The 19,030-nt window shown below is 38.5% G+C and overlaps 1 protein-coding gene across 11 annotated transcripts in view; it reads left to right on the top strand.

The window, feature by feature from the left end:
- Positions 1–17,956, top strand: part of MYO1B (myosin IB) — a 191,965-nt gene extending 174,009 nt beyond the window's left edge. For all 11 annotated transcript variants that reach the window (XM_004004774.6, XM_012140860.5, XM_012140869.5 and 8 more), the window contains 7 exons: positions 3,307–3,381; positions 4,668–4,802; positions 6,787–6,893; positions 9,481–9,613; positions 10,248–10,400; positions 11,887–12,014; positions 16,621–17,956. In XM_004004774.6, coding sequence (XP_004004823.1) covers positions 3,307–3,381; positions 4,668–4,802; positions 6,787–6,893; positions 9,481–9,613; positions 10,248–10,400; positions 11,887–12,014; positions 16,621–16,744 — 855 coding nt within the window. In that variant the 3' untranslated portion in view covers positions 16,745–17,956. The remainder of the gene's footprint in view (positions 1–3,306; positions 3,382–4,667; positions 4,803–6,786; positions 6,894–9,480; positions 9,614–10,247; positions 10,401–11,886; positions 12,015–16,620) is intronic.
- Positions 17,957–19,030: the final 1,074 nt, after the last annotated feature.

A 19,030-nucleotide genomic window follows, 5' to 3' on the forward strand; every position in this document is an offset into this window, starting at 1 on the left:
TCTATGTAATATCCTCTCCATGAGGATGAAGTGTTTTTTTTTCCCCCATTTGTGATACAGAGTTATAGCAGTTGAGCTAAAAGCTGACCCACTGTCTGCAGTGACCAGCCTGGGGATATTGGGCTTTTGTTTCCCTTTATCCTTCTATTCTGTCCCATTGATGGCTCCTGGAGCAGAGCTTTCTTCAAACTGGCCATCATTCTAATTGTTGAGCATAGAAACTAAAGAGTGTTGCATAAATGTACACATTTTGACAAGTAAGACCAGCAGTGGATCATTCAGGTTAAAGAGAACTTTAGATTCAAATGCCTTCTCATTTAAGGCAGGGTTTATTTCAAAGAGGTTCTTACTGCTTGAGGTAAGGATGCAGGTACCTAAATATGATTAAGCTCTGGAAAACCTTTAGAATGACCTTTAGGCAATACAAGGATTTTGTCTTCCTAAGAGTCAATAACTCATCACTATAGGGAGCTATTCATATTGTCATTGGGAGGATAATTAGGCCCCTTTTTGGTATTTGCTCTTCATTCTTTTTACTTTAATACTGTAATAATTCACTTTTTTCTAAATATTTGAATATTATCCAGGAAACCATTAACTCTGAATCTGAACTGAGTTAGCAGTATCCATAAAACTCTGCTTTTAAGAGTCTGCATTTTTCCCTGAAAGTTTAGCCTATAACTTTGAGTAAATTAATTTTTTGATTATAATGAATATTCATCAAATTTTGAAGTAATTAAGAAGTAACTTAAATATGAATTTAAGATGTTCTATTTCAAAAATTGAACAAGTTTGAAATGACTTTTTTAAAGTCAAAATTGAGGATTTTATTTCCCGTTTTATTCGCATTCTAATTTGCATCTAATTTTTATAAAAGGAAAGAACAAACAGCATTGAGTCAGGAGTTTCACTCTCTATAATGCTCTGTACCAGCAACATCACATTTATCTTCAGTTTTCTGGATTTAACTAACTGCACATATGATTTTATATTTATTATAATACTTTCATATTAAGAGTGTGTGCTCACATCTTATAAACCAAATTCAGTTTGTAGGTGAATGCTATTTTAGTTAGTTAACTGGCCTTACTATAGACATAACTGTCTTTTCCCCCCTAGTTTCCACAAAACAGGAGTATTTTAATGTGGTACCATAAAATTGTTAAACGATTAAACTTCTTTGAAGTCTAAGAATGTAATAATTTTGTATTTTTGTATATTTTTTAAAAAAGAATTTTGTTGATATGAACAGTAGTTTTGCCCTTTTAAAGGATTTGATTCTTGTGGAATTATTACAAAGTGGACCCTTTTTAAGACCCCTGGGGCCCATGAAGGGAACCCATTCTGTGTACCATCTTGCCACCAGGCATCTTCTGTGTGTAGCTGTATTTCAGGAGAAAGGGCCTGTCCTGTATCACAAAGCATGTTGCATTAAGCTCAGTTACAATGACATTCAAGTGTATATAAATGTACATTCAAGTACATTTCTAAAGATATGTTTTCATGAAACCTCACTTTAACTTCTCTGCTTTTGTACATTTTTATAATTTTAGGAGCCAGTTAATGAGTATCATTTTTTTTTCCTGTTCCTTTTATCCTTGTAAGCTTAAGATTGAAGGCAATCCCCTAGTGGTCTAAATGTTAGGACTTCACACACTCACTGCTGAGGCCCTGGGTTCAATCCCTGGTTGGGGAACTAATATCCCATAAGCCACGTGATAAGCCTCCCCCACAGAAAAATTTTAATTTTTTAAAAATAAAATAATGAAACATAAACTTAAAAAAAATTTTTTGAAATAGTTATAAACAACATGCTGCATACTAAGCCACTTCAGTAATGTCCTACTCTGTGTGACTCAGTGGACTGTCGCCCGCCACACTCCTCTGTCCATGGGATTCTCCAGGCAAGAATACTGGAGTGGATTGTCATTTCCTTCTCCAAGGGAATCTTCCTGACCCAGAGGTTGAACCATGTCCCTTATGTTTCCTGCATTGGCAGGCGAGTTCTTTACCGCCAGCACCACCTGAGAAGCCCCTATAACCAACCAACTCCATGACTACAAGAGAAATGATCATCAGTAACATGAGTACATGGTATATAAGAGAATTTTTAAACTTTAAAAGTGCATAGGTGTAGAGAATAAGTCTGGTACTCAAAAGCCCAGAGGCACCAGGTGGGTCACATGGATAAGGGAAGTAACGGATGAGAGGTGGGGAGGGAACACAGGCCTCCAGCTGTTTGGAGCAAGCAGCTCTCTTCCAAAGGCTGCTCTGGCTCACTCAGTTCTTGCTATGTGAGAATGGGGCTTCCTGTTGCTAGATCTTAGAGAATTGTAAGAGAAATCTGCAGTCTGAACTATGTGAAAGTCTTAAGTTAAAGTGCATGTAAAATATTTTTCAACAAATTGAATTTGGTTACTTGGTTGCTAGTTTATAGCCCCTAGTACAGAAATATTTTGAACGTGTGCTGTTAAACCCAGAAAGCTAAGATATAAGAAAAACATAATATCTAAATTATTCAAATAGGCAAATATTTTGCCAGATACTAACTCTCCTAATTATAGCTGGATGATAAACATTTTAAATATTTTCCCCTCAATTATGAAACTTAACTACCATTCATTCATTTGACAGACACCTCAGTTATTTTATTTGTTAGACACTAGCATACAAAGTAAATATGACAATATAGCAGAGAAGAAATAGTAAACTAAAACTAATACAGTGTCTTAAGTGTTGTGATTAGTATTAGTAGAAAGTTTGGTGGGAGTAGGAGTGAGAGAAAAATTAATGTGATTAAGTGGAAGATAATGATCACTCAAAAGCTTCCTTTTACATTCTTATTTTTAGTCATATGCCCTTCTCAGTATGTAGTAATAAAGTCCTGTCTTCATATGCAAGGCTTTTGGAAACTGCCATATATTTCCTCAGGCATTTCTTGCCTTTTAAGAACAGTTTGAAGTGAAAATTACCTTATGTAATTTTTTCTGAAATGTATTTTGATTTTTGATGGATTTGCAGCTATGCCTATACTGTGTTTCTCATCAGATCTTCAGGCTCTTTAAAAGCTAGTTAAGAGGATTTTAAACATCAAAACATTCTGGTATTATCTTGCATCTCTTAATTTCTTTTTCTCTGACTTAAAACCCACTGTCTCAATATGCTTCAATTACTTTCCTGTATCCAGAAAGACACTTGTGAATTTACTTCTTCCACTTAATTTTTGGTTTTAATAGAGGTGTGTTGTCTTTATGGGCATCTGTTGGCCACACACTAATCTCTGTATTCTGCTGCTTCTTTTTAAAGGTACGCAGGGAGTACAGGAAATTCTTCAGAGCCAATGCCGGCAAGAAAATTTATGAATTTACACTTCAGAGAATTGTAAGTTTATACTTTATATGTGGCTAATTAGTATTATTGGGTTAACTAGTTCATAGCACCAACTCAGTAGTATGTGACTTATCTGGTAACAGTTAAATCCTAATTGTGACATTGAGAGTTTAATATGACCCTTTTTTATCATTACTCCTAAAGTTCAGGTAAATTGTGTCAGAAAGAGGCCCATTAAAGAATATTAATCAAATATTCTTTTTTTGACAGAGAGAACATACTTTGGGAAAAGTGAACCCAAGAAAGCCAGGTGTCTCAATTCAGGCTGCTATGACAAAAGTGCCATAGACTGTGTGGCTTAAACAGTAAACGTTCATTTCTCTGAACAGAAACGTTTATTTCTGCGTAGCCTCCAGGGTGCTAGTGCAATCTAGGTCTGATGAGGGCCTCTTCCTGGTTCCTCACGTGATAGAAAGAGAAGCAAACTCTTTCCTGTCTCTTCTTATAAGGACACTAATCCCATCTTGGAAGCTCTGCCCTCATGACCTCATCTCAACCTCATTACCTCCCCAAGGCTCCATCTCCTAATACCGTCGCATTGAGGGTTAGGGTTTCACCATAGGAATTTGAGGGGAATGCCAAGATCTTGCCCTGCTAAACTGCCATGGACCACTGCCGAGCAAGGCTGGCAAACAGACTAGTGGGTGGAGGGGTGTGGGAGAGCGAGGCTGTGCTCCTCTCCCAGGATGGATTCAAAAGTTCTCCGTTTTTCTGAGAATAGGTGTAGTGCTGAAGAGTGTGAACTCTGAAGCCGGCTTGCTCCACCACTCACAGATTTGAAAGCCTGATTTTGTCATCTGTAAAGTGGGGATAGTAATAGCACTTAACTCGTAGAGTTAGGGTAAGGGTTCCGATGAAGTCACACTGTAAAGCCCCCACAGTGCCTGACCCATGGCAAGTGCTCGAGAGCAGTGTTGTCCAGTAGAGCTTTATGTAGTGGCAAAAACGTCCTGTATCTTTGTGGTTCAGTAGAGTAGTCATGAGCCATGTGTGGCTGCCTGTTAGACATTGCAGCTCTTCGTATTGGTGATAATAATAAAATTAGTATTCACGTTGGTTATTTTTCTTTTTCCTTAACCATTTGGTGGAGCTCAGATTTCTCCAGCCAGTGAGAATAGTAGAGTAGAGACTTTTCGGAGGAGTTACAAAGTTTTATGGACCAGAACTTGCTAAATTCCACTAAAGACTGGTTTCTTTGAGTCCGGTTTGTATTAGACAGTGTTTTCTTTTTCTGGTGTGTTTGACTCACCTGATATTTTCTGTCAAACCCAACACAGGTGCAAAAATACTTCTTGGAAATGAAAAATAAGGTGCCTTCCTTATCTCCGATAGATAAGAATTGGCCATCGAGACCCTACATGTTCTTGGATTCTACTCACAAGGAGCTAAAAAGGATTTTCCACTTGTGGAGGGTAAAAATCATCTTTTTATGTTTTTTCGAAGACGTCTTGCCATCTATTTTGAGTGTTTGCAAAGGGTAACATAAAAGCAGGATTTTGAAGTTAGAAGCATGCTTGGCTATCTGTGAGAATTCGCAGCACCCTCGTTGCTCCTGTGATGTCTCCAGGACTGCATTGTCTTTTCTGTCCAGATTCTAGTTGCTTTCAAGTAGTTCGATTTCTTGTCTTCATGTTTATCTGAAGAAATACTACTGGAGGTAGAAATAATAAAGTTTGAACATCTCCATGTGAATAGTAGAGTCTCACAAATTATATGAGTTTACTTTCTACATAGATCTACATAGACATATATGAGAACATACACATTCTGATGGACTGGGGAGAAAAGCTCTAAAGTCACCCAAAGGACATATAATTTCCCTCTCTCTGAATGAAAGGGAAGCTGAAAATCTATTTGATTTGGCCTTATATTTTAGCTCACTTAATTTTACATGAGCACGTAACATGTAATTTAGGTCGTGCTCAGCGTGGACTACGTGGGGTACTTGTATAGAGGTTGACTTTATTTCAGTAACTTAGTTGGTACATGGAATGGTACAATTATTTGTCATTTGGATAGAATGAAGTCTTAGGTTGAAGCGCTTGTATTTAGTGAGTGAGCAAATGATGGATACATCTTCCAGGAAACTTTCCTGCTCAGTGCTGGGACTTGTTCTTAGCTGAATCATATGTATATACAGAGAGACATTATCACTAATCACTGTAATGATTGTTCCCAGCACAGCCTGTGGAATGGAATACTAAGTCCTGTTCTCCTACTTAGTGAGTCAGTTTGGCAAGATTTGCCATTATCTCAACGTTCACTTCCCCCTTTGAGTCTGATACAGAAACTATTTCAGAAATAATGATGGGAGGTTGTGAATACTAGGCATCTGCTCCGCCTCCCCTTCCCCCTGGCTCCTGAATTTTGCCCTTACCTCCCTTGGTTTGGGGCGTGGAGAGAAGAGAAGGATGCATTTATTCCAAGGGTGGGCAGTAATGCTGATGATCTGATCATGTGGGTGATTCTCACCCATCCGTGAACTGGATTTCCTAGAAAGTTCATCTAAAGAAACTGGTCCTGCTCCTCATGCCATCCCCTGTCTCCTTTCAGTACAATCTCAGAGTCAGTGTGAAGGGGAGATTTCTCAGGTCCTATTTCCACATTCCAGCTTCCCTGGTGGCTCAGTGGTAAAGAATCTACCTGTCAATGCAGGAGACTCAGGTTCAATCCCTGCGTTGGGAAGATCCCCTGGAGAAGAAAATGGCAGCCCACTCCAGTATCCTTGCCTGGGAAATTCCATGGACAGAAAAGTGTGCCAGGTTATAGTCCATGGGGTCACAAAAGAGTCTGACATGACTGAGCGACAGACAACAAGAAACAGCAATGTCCATGTCATGAAATGGTAATGGAGGGTTTGGAGCATTGCTTTTCAAACTATAGATCGTAACATATTTGTGAGTCATGAAATCAATTTAGTAGTATTACTACCAGCATTTTGAAATGAAAATAACAGGATATATGACATGTAGACAGGATAAGCACTGTTTTTTGAAGCTTTTGTATCAATTGTATATATGTGTGTGTATAAATATGCATGCTGGGCTGTGATGGACCATGTTTTTCTTCCTGTGAGTCTCCGAAAAAGTGTGGATGTCCAAGGGCTGACGTAGTGGGAGGAAACGGTACTCTCAGGAGGGCTCAGGCCAGAGAAGTTCTTGTATGTTTTGAAGAAGCATCACAAGTTCTGCAACACAAATAGTTTTTATGATATTTTCCAAGACCAGCCTTTTAAAACTCAAGAAGGAAAAATTCTCTTGACCTTTTAATGAATATCTCATACACGTTTACTCTTATTTTTAACTGCTGTTAAATTGGTTTAGCATATTTAAGGATGAGTAATGATTTACTTATATAAGTGATGTCTTTTTTTCTTCTTCTTTTCATATCTCACAGTGTAAAAAATACAGGGACCAATTCACAGACCAACAGAAACTTATCTATGAAGAGAAGCTAGAAGCCAGTGAACTCTTCAAAGACAAGAAGGCTTTATATCCATCTAGGTATTATGGTTTGACTTTACCTGTAAAAATCAATATTTTAAAAAAGTTTCTCAAATGTATTGTAGGCATTTCCTAGTGGGATTTGATTTTAGTGACACACCGACTTTTAATTTCATGAAGTATTTTGAGATTGGCTGGATATGTTGTTCAGTGGCTCAGTTGTGTCTGACTCTTTGTGACCCCATGGACTGCAGCACATCAGGCTTCCCAGTCCTTCACCATCTCCCAGAGCTTGCTCAAACTCAAGTCCATTGAGTTGGGGATGCCATCCAACCGTCTCATCCTCTGTCATCCCCTTCTCCTTCCACCTGCAATCTTTCCTGGCATCAGGGTCTTTTCCAATGAGTCAGCTCATCGCACCAGGTGGCCAAAGTATTGGAGCTTCAGATTTAGCATCAGTTCTTCCAGTGAATATTCAGGGTTGATTTCTTTTAAGATTGACTCGTTTAATTTCCTTGCAGTCCAAGATACTCTGAAAAGTCTGAATATGAATGTAACACATTTGAGCAAGAGCTTTCATACTTAGCATACTTAGAGAAACAAGATCACATGTGATGGTTTTACTCCCTTAGCATTATCCTGAACACTTCCTAAATAATTAGAAGTTGTCATTTAAAATAAAAATTGTCTAGGCTAATAAGAGATTTACTCAGTAAATTCCTATTCGTTTTCCATTGGTTTCAGAGACTAGCTGGTTTCTGTTGACAATCTCCTGTAATCACCATTCCAATCTTCCCACTTTAACAAGCTGGGTCAGAATCTCCTTTGTAAGATAAATGAAGAATGAGCCAGTCTGTCACTTTCTGGCGTTGCCTAGACTGTGGCCTGTAGTGACTTTTGGTCAGCTAACTCATTGCCTCTGACTTCACTGGCCTCTGCAGTAATTTCAGTTCCTTTATTGTAGACATCAAGTACTCAGTAAAAGAAGGAAAACCAATTGCAAGTTTGCCAAGTGCAGTTTGTGGTAAAAACTGCTTTATCTGAATATTCTTACTTCTCCCAAGGTCATCATTCCCGCCCCCTCACCCCACCCCAGAATTCCTATCCCTTTTGTATCTGGTATTTATAAAACAGTAGATTGTACAACTTCAAGCCAAATCTATAACAACTTCTAGCTTTTTCCAAAGAATGTCCTAGAAATAAAAATGCATTATATGCTAAGTATATTCACTTGGACTGCATGTTGTATGTGTGCACGTGTGTTCTCTATGTCTACAGCTGTTCTTCTTAAAGGAGGAAATGCACGTAAGTTGCCAAACTCATTTGCTTTAGATATTTTAGTAGCACAGCTTACTTGGTTAGCTGATTTGGCTGCTTGAGGGGGCATATACTCCCCTCAGTCAAACATAGTGCCTAAAACCAATGGTATTGAAAGTGCCTGCTGTATAAAGCCTATTCAAACGGGTAAACTGTCTGTATGCTTTCCTCACCAACTTAATTCATTCAGCATTTTTTTTATGTATCTTTAAATTGTAAAGTAACCTTCTTAATTAACATTCCCTGTGGATGACTTCTTAGAAACTGGAAAGAGGGGGAAAAAAATAAAACGTTTTTGAAGAAACAAATTTCCAATACTATTAGCACTTTGTATTATTAAAAACATGTTAGAATATGAACAATCATCCAAAAATGTTAATATCAAGCCAAGGCCTTTCGGGTAGTTTTACTAGTTTTCAGGAACGGTGGCGTGCTGAGTCTCCGGCATTAATTGAAGTGGAATCGTGTACGCGCCCACTCCTATGTGAAGCGGCAGCTCTTAGGGGTGCCGACCTTTCCTATCCTGGAGCTGTGAAACCCTGACCGCCTACGTGGATTTTCAGCCCTTATCCTCCACCCACAATGCAAGCATTTTAAGTTGCATTTGCAAATTGCTAGAACTTTATAGCTCAAAGTGAAGCCGTGGTTTTTTCTTGGCGTCTTTGAAGTCACCCCACATGTCTTTAGGAAAAGAAATCTTGGTGCTGGGTGCACGATCGTGCCTCTTGCAAGAAGTGGTTTGTTTGGAAGAAAACTGCTCCTATTCTGAATGTTTACCTTGGCCACTTCTGTCCATTTAGGGGCATATCCTAAGAGGAGAGGCCGATTTTCCTTTTACACATGGCCGGCTTAGAGCCAGAGTTATATGGTAATATTAAGTGCTCCAAAGTTTTCTTCTAAAGTGGTTGTTCTGGATCTGTTCTACCCCCTAGAAGACCTGTCAATTTTCTTACTCTTTGTGAGAAAATGAAAATTTTCTTTGGAGCAGAAGAAAATGATCTGTGCCCTCTTTATCGTTGCTCTGTACTGTTTAAAGGTGTTAATGAATCCTGTGTAGGCAGCTGTTAACTTTATATTAACAGATTGGAAGAAATTGCCTCTTCCTTCCCATGAGACTATGCACATGGGTCTTGACTGTCTTTCTTGGGACAGATTTCTGTCTTGGTTGTTCCATGTGATGAGATTTGTATCAAAGTCTTACCAACCAAATGCCATGGTCACATCAAAAATATAATGAAGTTTGAATTTCAGAATTAACCAACCTGTTACCTTTTTCTAGTAGTACTTCCATCTGAAACCATTTCTAATGTTAGGAACTTTTTCCCTTCAGTGTTGGGCAGCCATTCCAAGGACCTTACCTGGAAATCAATAAGAATCCCAAGTATAAGAAACTCAAAGATGCCATTGAAGAAAAGATTATCATTGCTGAGATTGTGAACAAAATTAACCGTGCTAACGGGAAGGTAAGAATGCTAACCCTGGAGACCTTTAATGACAGTGTTTCAATTGGGACAGTTTTCTGAATGTTAAAATCTGCATTGCAGAAAGACTCAGATGTAGAAAACAAGCACTGTTATCAAAAGGGAAAGGGGAGGGGAGGGATAAATTAGGAATATGGGGTTAACAGATACACGCTACTTTATATAACATAGATAAACAGAAAATTCCTACTGTAAGGAACTATATTCAATGTCTTGTAATAATCTATAATGGGAAAGAATCTGAGAAGAAATATGTACACAGAGTATATGTATAACTGGATCACTTTGCTGTACATTTGAAACTAACACATTATAAATCAACTATACAGCAAAAAAAATTTTGCATTTCATATTCTCTGCAGAGTTACTGTGAAGGAAGCTATTTTCTCTTGCCTTTAAGCTTAGGTGGAATTTTGCTCATTCTCTGAAATTTTTGCAAATTGAAATAGATTGGCTGTATTCTTTAGTGTGTTTTCAGTTTACATAGGTGTTCAGGCTGAAAAATACTATTATAAGATATGCGTTTCTATAATAACTAATGCCTTAAACACATGGACAGTTTGGAGGTGTTTTTGATCTTTGGTTTTATATCTTTTTTTGTTTTGTTTTCTCATAGAGTACATCCCGTATTTTCCTCTTAACAAATAATAATCTCCTTCTTGCTGATCAAAAGTCTGGACAGATAAAGTCAGAGGTTCCCCTGGTGGATGTAACCAAAGTATCTATGAGCTCACAAAATGATGGCTTCTTTGCCATCCACCTCAAAGAGGTAAAGCTTCAACTATTGATTTGACTGAAAGATTTCTGCATTGGTCTGATCTCTCAGCCATTGATTTGAGATTTTCCACATGTGGATAATCCTGTTACTTGAAGTTTATATATCCTTCTTACTGATCTGCAAAATCGGGCTATATTCACTCTTACATAAAATCTCAGGCTTCATTTTTCAGTAACTAAATAAGATTAATGACTTTTATTGACTTGTTCACTTGAATTCTCATTTCATTGAGTAGCTTTTTGTTTATACCCAGTGTTATGTGCATTATTTTGAGACTAATGCCTAGAAATATCAAGACATTTAAAATTATGCTTCCTTCTATTATTTCTTGTATCTCCTAAATTGGTAAATGTCTTTTTGTCCGTACTCAATTTGGGGATTTTCTAATTAAAGGATGCAACTATAGTAAAACAACTGCATAATAATTTTGACCTGAAGATTTTTTGATGTCAGCTTAACCAGGACCGCCTGGCTTGAATTGGGCAGTTAAAGTGTAGACTCTGGCATTGGTACCGTTAACTTTATAGTGACTTTGGCCAAGGTATTTAAACTTTAATATGCCTACCTAATTTTTCTTCTCTTACGAAAAATATTAGTACCTACTTAATAGTGTTGTTATAAGGGTTGAATGGAACTATGTAAAGTGCTTAGCATAGTACATGTCACATAATAGTCACTGAATAAACAGATGTCAGTAAATATTAACATATATAGAGACATATACTTAACTAATAGATAGTAGTCTATCTAACTGATTTTGAACTTTAAAAAAATCCCATACGTTTTGTTTAGCCTGTTTTCCCCACTGTGGATTTTAACCTAAGGGAGCATATTATTTCATTGCTGATTATGAGCCTCGATTATATATTAAAATATGCTGGTGCATAGGCCATTTCCCCAGTCCAACCAAATTAGAGTTTCTTGGAATGGGGCACAAGCACTCTATTTTCTGAAAACTCCCCAGGTGAGTCCCTTGTGCAGCTGAGGTTGGGACACTGCCCTAGAATATTTGTTGCAAGCGTTGTTGCTGCTATTCTTATTTTTTTAACCAAATCATGGAGGAGCTTTTAGAACAGCGCTTTCAGGATAAGTTGTAGGTTAGGCCAGTGAGTGCTTCTCCAACCTGCAAGCAAGCAGATCACACATGGGCCTCGCTGTGGAAGCATCTGCCGTAAGCCTGTGGTCAGGCCTGACTCAGCATATGCTTTTCCAACAAGCTCCTAGGTGGTGCTGGTGGTACTTCTGGTCCATCGACCAGCTCGGGGGGACAAGGGCTTAGGTGACCTTACTAAAGTGCTCTGAGCAAGTTGGAAGAAATGATGACTGCTCTTGTCATCACTGTTGATTCGGAAGACTTGACACCAGTAGCTGATGTTTTAAAGAGATTGTGAATGTGGTTTCAGCCAAACCTGTAAACACATAACCTCCCGAGCTGTCTTTAATTACAATTAGCCTGATTCTTGGTTTGTTCTTTCAGGGCTGCGAAGCAGCTAGTAAGGGAGACTTTCTCTTCAGCAGTGATCACCTGATTGAAATGGCCACCAAGCTCTATCGGACGACTCTCAGCCAAACCAAACAGAAGCTCAATATTGAAATTTCTGATGAGTATGTTTATGAATTTTTTGAATATGTCTTTTCCGTGTCAGCTTTATTGCTTTAGTTGAGGGACCTGGTCTCATTCATTTTGACAGCTACTACTTATTGAGGACCGAGTATGTGTTCGACATGTGATCTAGGTGATGGATGGGCAGTGAGTGACCCTGACCAAGTATCCACGGTCACATGCCTGACATCCTAATAGAGGACACAGGTATACACAGATGAAATAATAAATAGGTGGCATGACTTTGGTTAGTCGTAAATGCTGGCATAGGAAAGAAAAAGCAGAGTAAAGGTCAGAAAGTGTTATTTTTGATAGTAGACCAAGGAGGCCGCTTTGATGCGGTGACACTTGAATTGAAACTGGAATCCAGGGAGATGCCTTCCAGGAGAGGCAGCAGGTGCAGAGGCCCTGAAGTGGGAGTGGACATTGTTAGAGCAAAATAGGGAGTGGGGGAGGACCGTGGAGCAAGAGGCAGGGTCTGTGTGGAGCCTAGAGTTGAGATTTTACTGAGGATGATGGAAAGCCACTATAGATTTTGAGCAAGAATATGACATGATTAGATTTATGATTCTCAAAGATCTTTCTGCCTATGGTGTGGAGAATAACTGTAGGGAGGCAAGAGCGAAAGCAGAGGAAATAGGAGCTTCTCCGAGCTGTCGGGTAAGGATGACGAGGCTTAGGCAGGGGTGTGAGTGGGAGGCTGTGAGAAGTAGTCAGGTTCTGAATGTAATTTGAAGGAAAACAAGAGAACTTATTAACAGATTGGGTGTTAGGTTTCGGGCATGAGCCCAAATGGTACCATTTACTGCAGTAGTGACATTGAAGAATGAGGGGTTTGGGGGTGGGGGGAAGTCAAGAGTGCCATTTGGGAATATGTTAGGTATTTTTGATATACCTTTTTTTTTACATACAAAGTAGAGTTATGGAATAAGCATTCTGGGTTGACTGGGGTTCACTAGTGTTAAGACTGCTGTGAATCTGAAATCTGCTTTTTTTGCTTCGCAGTAGGACTCTAATTCTAGAGACCTATTATTTGCATACAGGTTGGAGCATCCCTCTGTTTATTAAATCTGTCAGTATGAGATCACTGGAATGAATTTTAGTTACTATGTGGATTGATACTTAATTGATTACTTTTCAATAGATTGTTTACTGTCTGTATATATACTTTCTTGGACATGGAGTAAAATTTGCATCACCATATTGCATAGGAAATGATTTTATTTTCTAATTAAGATTTTCCCTGCCTATTTTATTTCAACGCTTTTTAAAAGTTTCTCTAAAATAAGTTCATATCCATTCCTGTCCCTTTGTAAGCCACACCAGCTCTCCTTGATATACTAGGTTTGACAGAACCTCAAGTTCACCGTCTGTTCTCGTCGTACACTAGGAATGGTGTTTAGATGGGAATAGAGGGTGAGGGGTGGTAATTGACTTTCATGTATACCCTATATTGGAAATTGCAATTTAAACAAAATAACTTCCATTGTTATCAAGTCCTTTCTCATAAAACAAAGACTTAGGAGAAAAGATATGGACCAGTTGGGTTCTCATCAATTAAAATGTTCACCTGTTAGGGTTGTTAGATCTTTAAGCTCTTAGTTGAAATATTTCATAACTCAGGAAGCTGGGCTCCTGTTCTAGTGGGACTGGTCTTCCCACACCTCCTGGAAAGATTCTTTGTGTTCAGATGCAGACGCTTCTTGGTATATGGATGAAGCAGCTTCACATGTGGTTTACTATGTTAATAGGGCCATCTTTACAGAGAAAACTACACCAACATCCAGGCCACCAAGGATTGCTGCTTTTAGCACTTCCCAGACTGGCATTCTGAGAACACTGCCTTGGCAGGATGTTAGTAGTGATGTGCTGTGAAGAGAGGAACTGTCCCTCAGTACAGCACTTCCTAGAGCTTTTGCAGTCTTCTTGTACATGGTGACTCTCCTGAGGCGCCCTGTGGGGGTGCAGGGTGCTGTGTCAACCACAGAACCCTGTCAGCAGCTCTCACAGTTTGTCTTTGAGGCATTCGATCTCAAAACACGACTTCCAGGTGAAAGGGACCCTGCTTGTCACAGAAGGGGTGGGAGTGATGTTCTAAGTGTGTAAGTTTTCAATAAACATGCTTATCTGAGCGAAGATTCAGTGTGTCCATGTGAAGAAAACAAACATTAGTAGCATTATAAACTAGACCAGAACACCTTTCCTTCTCCTATTCCTAATTATTGGTTGGTCTCATACAAAGAAAATAGCTGATGGCGCCTTGCATGGCCCCACAGTCCCTCCCTAGGCAGCACAGGAGTCCACGTGGCAGAACAAGGCTCCCATGTAGCCTCTGCTTCATAACCTCTGGGAGCCCTTAAGCAGGGATTCTATACTTTTTTGGTGAGCATTTTAAATTTAAACAAAATTTTACAGAGTCATGGACAAGCATGCCCATGATGTCTTTTTGTGGACTATACAGACATACATTTCAATGACCAAAACCTCCCTCAGTGCATCCTTTTTAGAAATAGACGTAGGTATTCTAACAAACCCAATCTCCATAATCATTGTAGATAAACTGGATGTCAGCTTACAGGAGGAAAGCCAAAGGCCTGCTTCCTCCTCAGAGCAGTTTTAACCAGCACATGTCGACATGAGAATTGAATTCATTGAGAGACTCGACTGCCTTGTGATGCCCAGTCCTTAAATTCCCAAACTATTCAATCTGTAAATAGATTGCATTTTAAGGATAACATTAAACAAGATCTATAGTTCTTCTAAAAATGGATCTGTAGTATTGAAAACTAAAGTGAAGTTTTTCTATCAAATACTTTAAATATATGTATATAGGCATACATACATGGAATACATACACGTGTATCCTTTAAGTTATACAGTTGTTTTTCTGAATATTTTAAATGCAAACAACTAACCTGTACTCAGTTTGCTGTGACATTCTAAGTGGTTTGGATGCTGTGAAATCATGCATCTGACATGATTATTTGCTGGAGGATGGTATGTCCTCACTGTGGGCTAGGCTTCAGTTTTCTCTTCTGTGAAAGAGAGATAATAGTATACTTACCTCATAGGACTGTTTTAAAGTTGAGTTAATATGTGTAACGTACTGAGAACAGTGTGGTGCGTGGTAAACACTCAGTAAGGTTTAGCTGCTGTTATTTCTGGCGTGAATCATGGGCATGAATTGAGGACATGGAGACAGTTGGTATATGCTTAAGTTATTGGGAAAAGAACTTCCCTCTACGTTTATTACACTACAGATTGTCTTTAAAAATTAAAATGTAAATATATTTGATCTTTTAAATGTATGTATTTGTGTTAAACTTGAAAGATTTTGCTTTTCCTCTGAGGCACATAGATTTAAATATGCGTGCTAGAGAGAGATCGCAGCCGAATTTGGAACTAGAGCTGCTTTTTAGTGCTTTCAAGTTGAAAAGAAACAGCCCATCTAAAGCTCAGATGTACCACCGATGAGTACAAGCTTATGTGTCACGTTTCACTCCAGGGCATAATGTTTGCGAAACATGGGCTCTTTAGACCTTGAAGCAGAGACTGACATGTACAGAGCAGAGCTATCGTGGGTGCCAGTGAACATGTGACCCTGCCACATGCTTTTTAGACTGACTCATTTAATTATACACCAGTAACTCAGAAACAGTTCCCTGAGAAACACACTGAGCACGTGGCAATGCTATACTGATTCTGATGGTAGAGAGAAAAGAGCTGGGAAAGCCGGGGTTCCAGTACAGCCGTGCTGCCCGTATGCCTCCCCAGTGATGCCTCAGAGACCTCCGTTCATACATGCAGTGCCTGTTCTTCACAGCACCCAGCCCAGGGGAGGCCAGTCACATGTCTGTTGTAGGAAGCTGTGACAGATAGTCTTGTGGGCAAACGCTTGACTGCTCTTGGTCTGTGAAAGGAAAGATTTGAACTAAAATACCGTTTCCCACAGTGTACTGCTTGTACCACTTGTACCATAAGAGATGTCTTTAGGTGTACATGATAGATTTTTAAATTTTTATGATGATATACCTGTGTGTGTATACATATGTTTAAATGGATATTAAAAATATAACTGGCAGATAAGACTTATGATTTCATCATTTTTATTCTGTAGGTCATAGCTATTTTAAAACAGTTATTTAGTGTATAGATATAAAAAAAGTAGTGTAGGAAGTGTATAAATATCCAATATTTAGAAACCATAGTCTGGAATGTCTCTGGACCTGTTCTCTGTATTTCTGTATTTCATTTTCTCAATTTGTTGATAATTTTACTTTTTTTGCTATGCAGAAGTGGAGAAAAATGGAGAAAATAGCATGTTTGTCTATTAATATCTCAAATGTGGAAATAATTATTCATAGTCCTTCTTACTGTATAGGAATAGGATGAGCTAATGAGCTTGAGTTTACTTAGGGCTAAATGGTGGCCGTTGGAAGCAAAAGGCAATGTAATACCTGGTGGTATAATCCTCTGGCTAGAAGGGCTGATGGAAAGGGGAATACTTGTCAAGGTAAATATCCATTAAAAAACAAAGGCTAGTGTTCATGTGATCATCAGCTGTTCTGTGTGTACTTTTCTTTAGTTTGTCTTATTCTTTCCTCCTAGGTTCCTGGTGCAGTTCAGGCAAGACAAAGTGTGCGTGAAGTTTATTCAGGGCAACCAGAAAAACGGGAGTGTCCCAACGTGCAAGCGAAAAAACAACCGCCTCCTTGAAGTTGCTGTCCCTTAACTGGCGCCTCCTCTCTGCTTCCATGGACTCGTTTCTTTGTAACAGTGCAATTTGGTTTTGTTTTGTTTGGAGTTCATTCTATGTTGGGGAATTGCCAAAGGTTAATACTGTTAGAGTCCCTTGGCAAAATAAAAATATTTGACTAATCAATTTTTATTATTGGAGTAGTTTAACCCTTAAAGTACACATTCTGCCCTGGGACAGAATTGTAGAAGCTAACAGTATCTATGCCATGTCATGTGTGTTCTTTGTTTAGTCATCATGTTAGATTTGTGTGCCCTAATGCAGCATATTACTCATAAATCATTAATACATCGAAGTGTAGGAAACGGTCTCAAAAGATAGTGCATCCATTCGTCACCTATTTATTGAATGCCTACTCTGTGCTAGGCACTGTACTAGGCGATACAAAAACTTATTAGTAGGGCCCCCCCCCCTTTTTTTTTCCCTTAAGGCCATTGTGTTCTGGCTGGTTTGTGCTGGCTTTACCAGAGCTAAGAGAGTTTGAAAATGCTGAGACCAGAACAGTTACTGGTGATAATGGACAGCATTCATTAGGAACCTTGTAGGATGGTCTTTAACAATATATACTTCAAGAAGGGCTGGTCCTAGGAAGTAGAAATATATGACTGGGTAAAAATGCCTCTACATGTGGTTTCTGTTTGAAAAGAGAAAACTGACATTTGAACAGGACTTTTAATTTGTTCACATCTCTTATCATTGCTTTTAAAACAGTAGGAAAGAGTAATTCTTACTTTAGAAAAAGTAACAGAAGCAGTCCAGCAAGGTTATATATTCCTGTTTCTGACAAGCATCATATATGATCCTAGATATGCTAATACCTGCAGAGTGTTGTTTTCATCCAGATTTGAGTATCTGTTTTAAACATCCAATAAAGGCAAGGGCTTAAAGCCTTTCAGATGGTGATAAGCATTCTCTATGATGTGCAGTAAACATCTGAGATCTTTTTTGAAAGTTTTATTTATAATATACATTTTGTATGGAGAGGTGATTAGTACAGGGTGCATATTTTAGTCAAGGATCAAAATGATATGTGTTAATTTGCAGGACTATTTTTACCCCAAAATTTATGGTTAGGATTCATTTTGGAAATCACATTTTAAACTTTGGAATCAAAATTGTTTTTTATTTGGGAGGATAATGTATATACATTGGTATGTTAAATAATAAAACTGTTCTAATTTGGTGCCATTTCCTGGATCACAACTGTATTTTTGTATTTCAAGCTATTTTCTTAAGTTATGTGTCAATGTATTATCGCACGGAAAGGCTTTACAATCCAAACATTACATGTTCTCTGTGTAATTGAATTTCACTTACCTTTTATAAACCAGAAACAGTCATTTAAACTATTTTTCTGGGGATTTTCTTTTAACTTTTGTACTTAAAAAAGTTGTTCCTGTAAAAAAATCCTCAAAAGCCTTTGTGCTTATTGGTTCAAATAGAAGATATAATTGCTTTCTTTTAGTCTTTTCCAACATGTATCTAAAGTGGTAGATTGATGATTCCTGAAATAGGTGAGTAGAAATTTGGAACTGAGAGGTGGGGTTTTTTTAATACTTTAAAAAATATGTAATGCATTCCCGTTGTTTGACATAAAAAGAAGTATGAAAAGACATATAACACAGATTTTCCATCCCATCAGTCGCCCATTTGCTCAATTCCTTTGCCTTCCTGAAAAATGAACTATTGTTTTCAGTTGGTTTTGCTTTACTTTGTTGTTAAGTTGCTAAGTCGTGTCCAGCTCTTTGCAACCCCATGGGCTGCTGCACACCAGGCTCCCCTGTCCCTCACTCTCTCCCGGAGTTTGCTCAGATTGATGTCCATTGAGTCGGTAATGCTATCTGTCTCTCATCCTTTGCTCCCCCCATCTCCTTTTGCCTTCAGTCTTTCCCAGTCTTTCTTTTTCTTTACTTTATGCATATGCTTACAAGAGGAAATAAAAATAGAGATTCTTACCTTCCTCCTGCTTTAGTAGACAAAAGCTAATATGTGATAGATATTGTTCTTTACTTTGCCTTTTTCATTCTTCATTCTTTGTACCATATCGTCTTCAGTTGTATGGATGCACTATACTTTATTTATCCAGTCCCCTGCTGATCATCATTAGGTTGTTTCCTGAATGGAAGCTTTCAGGGCACAACATTGTTGGCCAGACCAACCTGTGCTGCTCACCCACGTCCCACCTAACTAGAGATTATGATAAACTGTACTGTTACCTACTGTAGCAGGTGAGCATCCACTGTTTGTGTGTCTTTGCATTTC

The sequence above is a fragment of the Ovis aries genome, chromosome 2 (assembly GCF_016772045.2).
Source record: "Ovis aries strain OAR_USU_Benz2616 breed Rambouillet chromosome 2, ARS-UI_Ramb_v3.0, whole genome shotgun sequence".
In the NCBI taxonomy this organism is placed as follows: domain Eukaryota; kingdom Metazoa; phylum Chordata; class Mammalia; order Artiodactyla; family Bovidae; genus Ovis; species Ovis aries.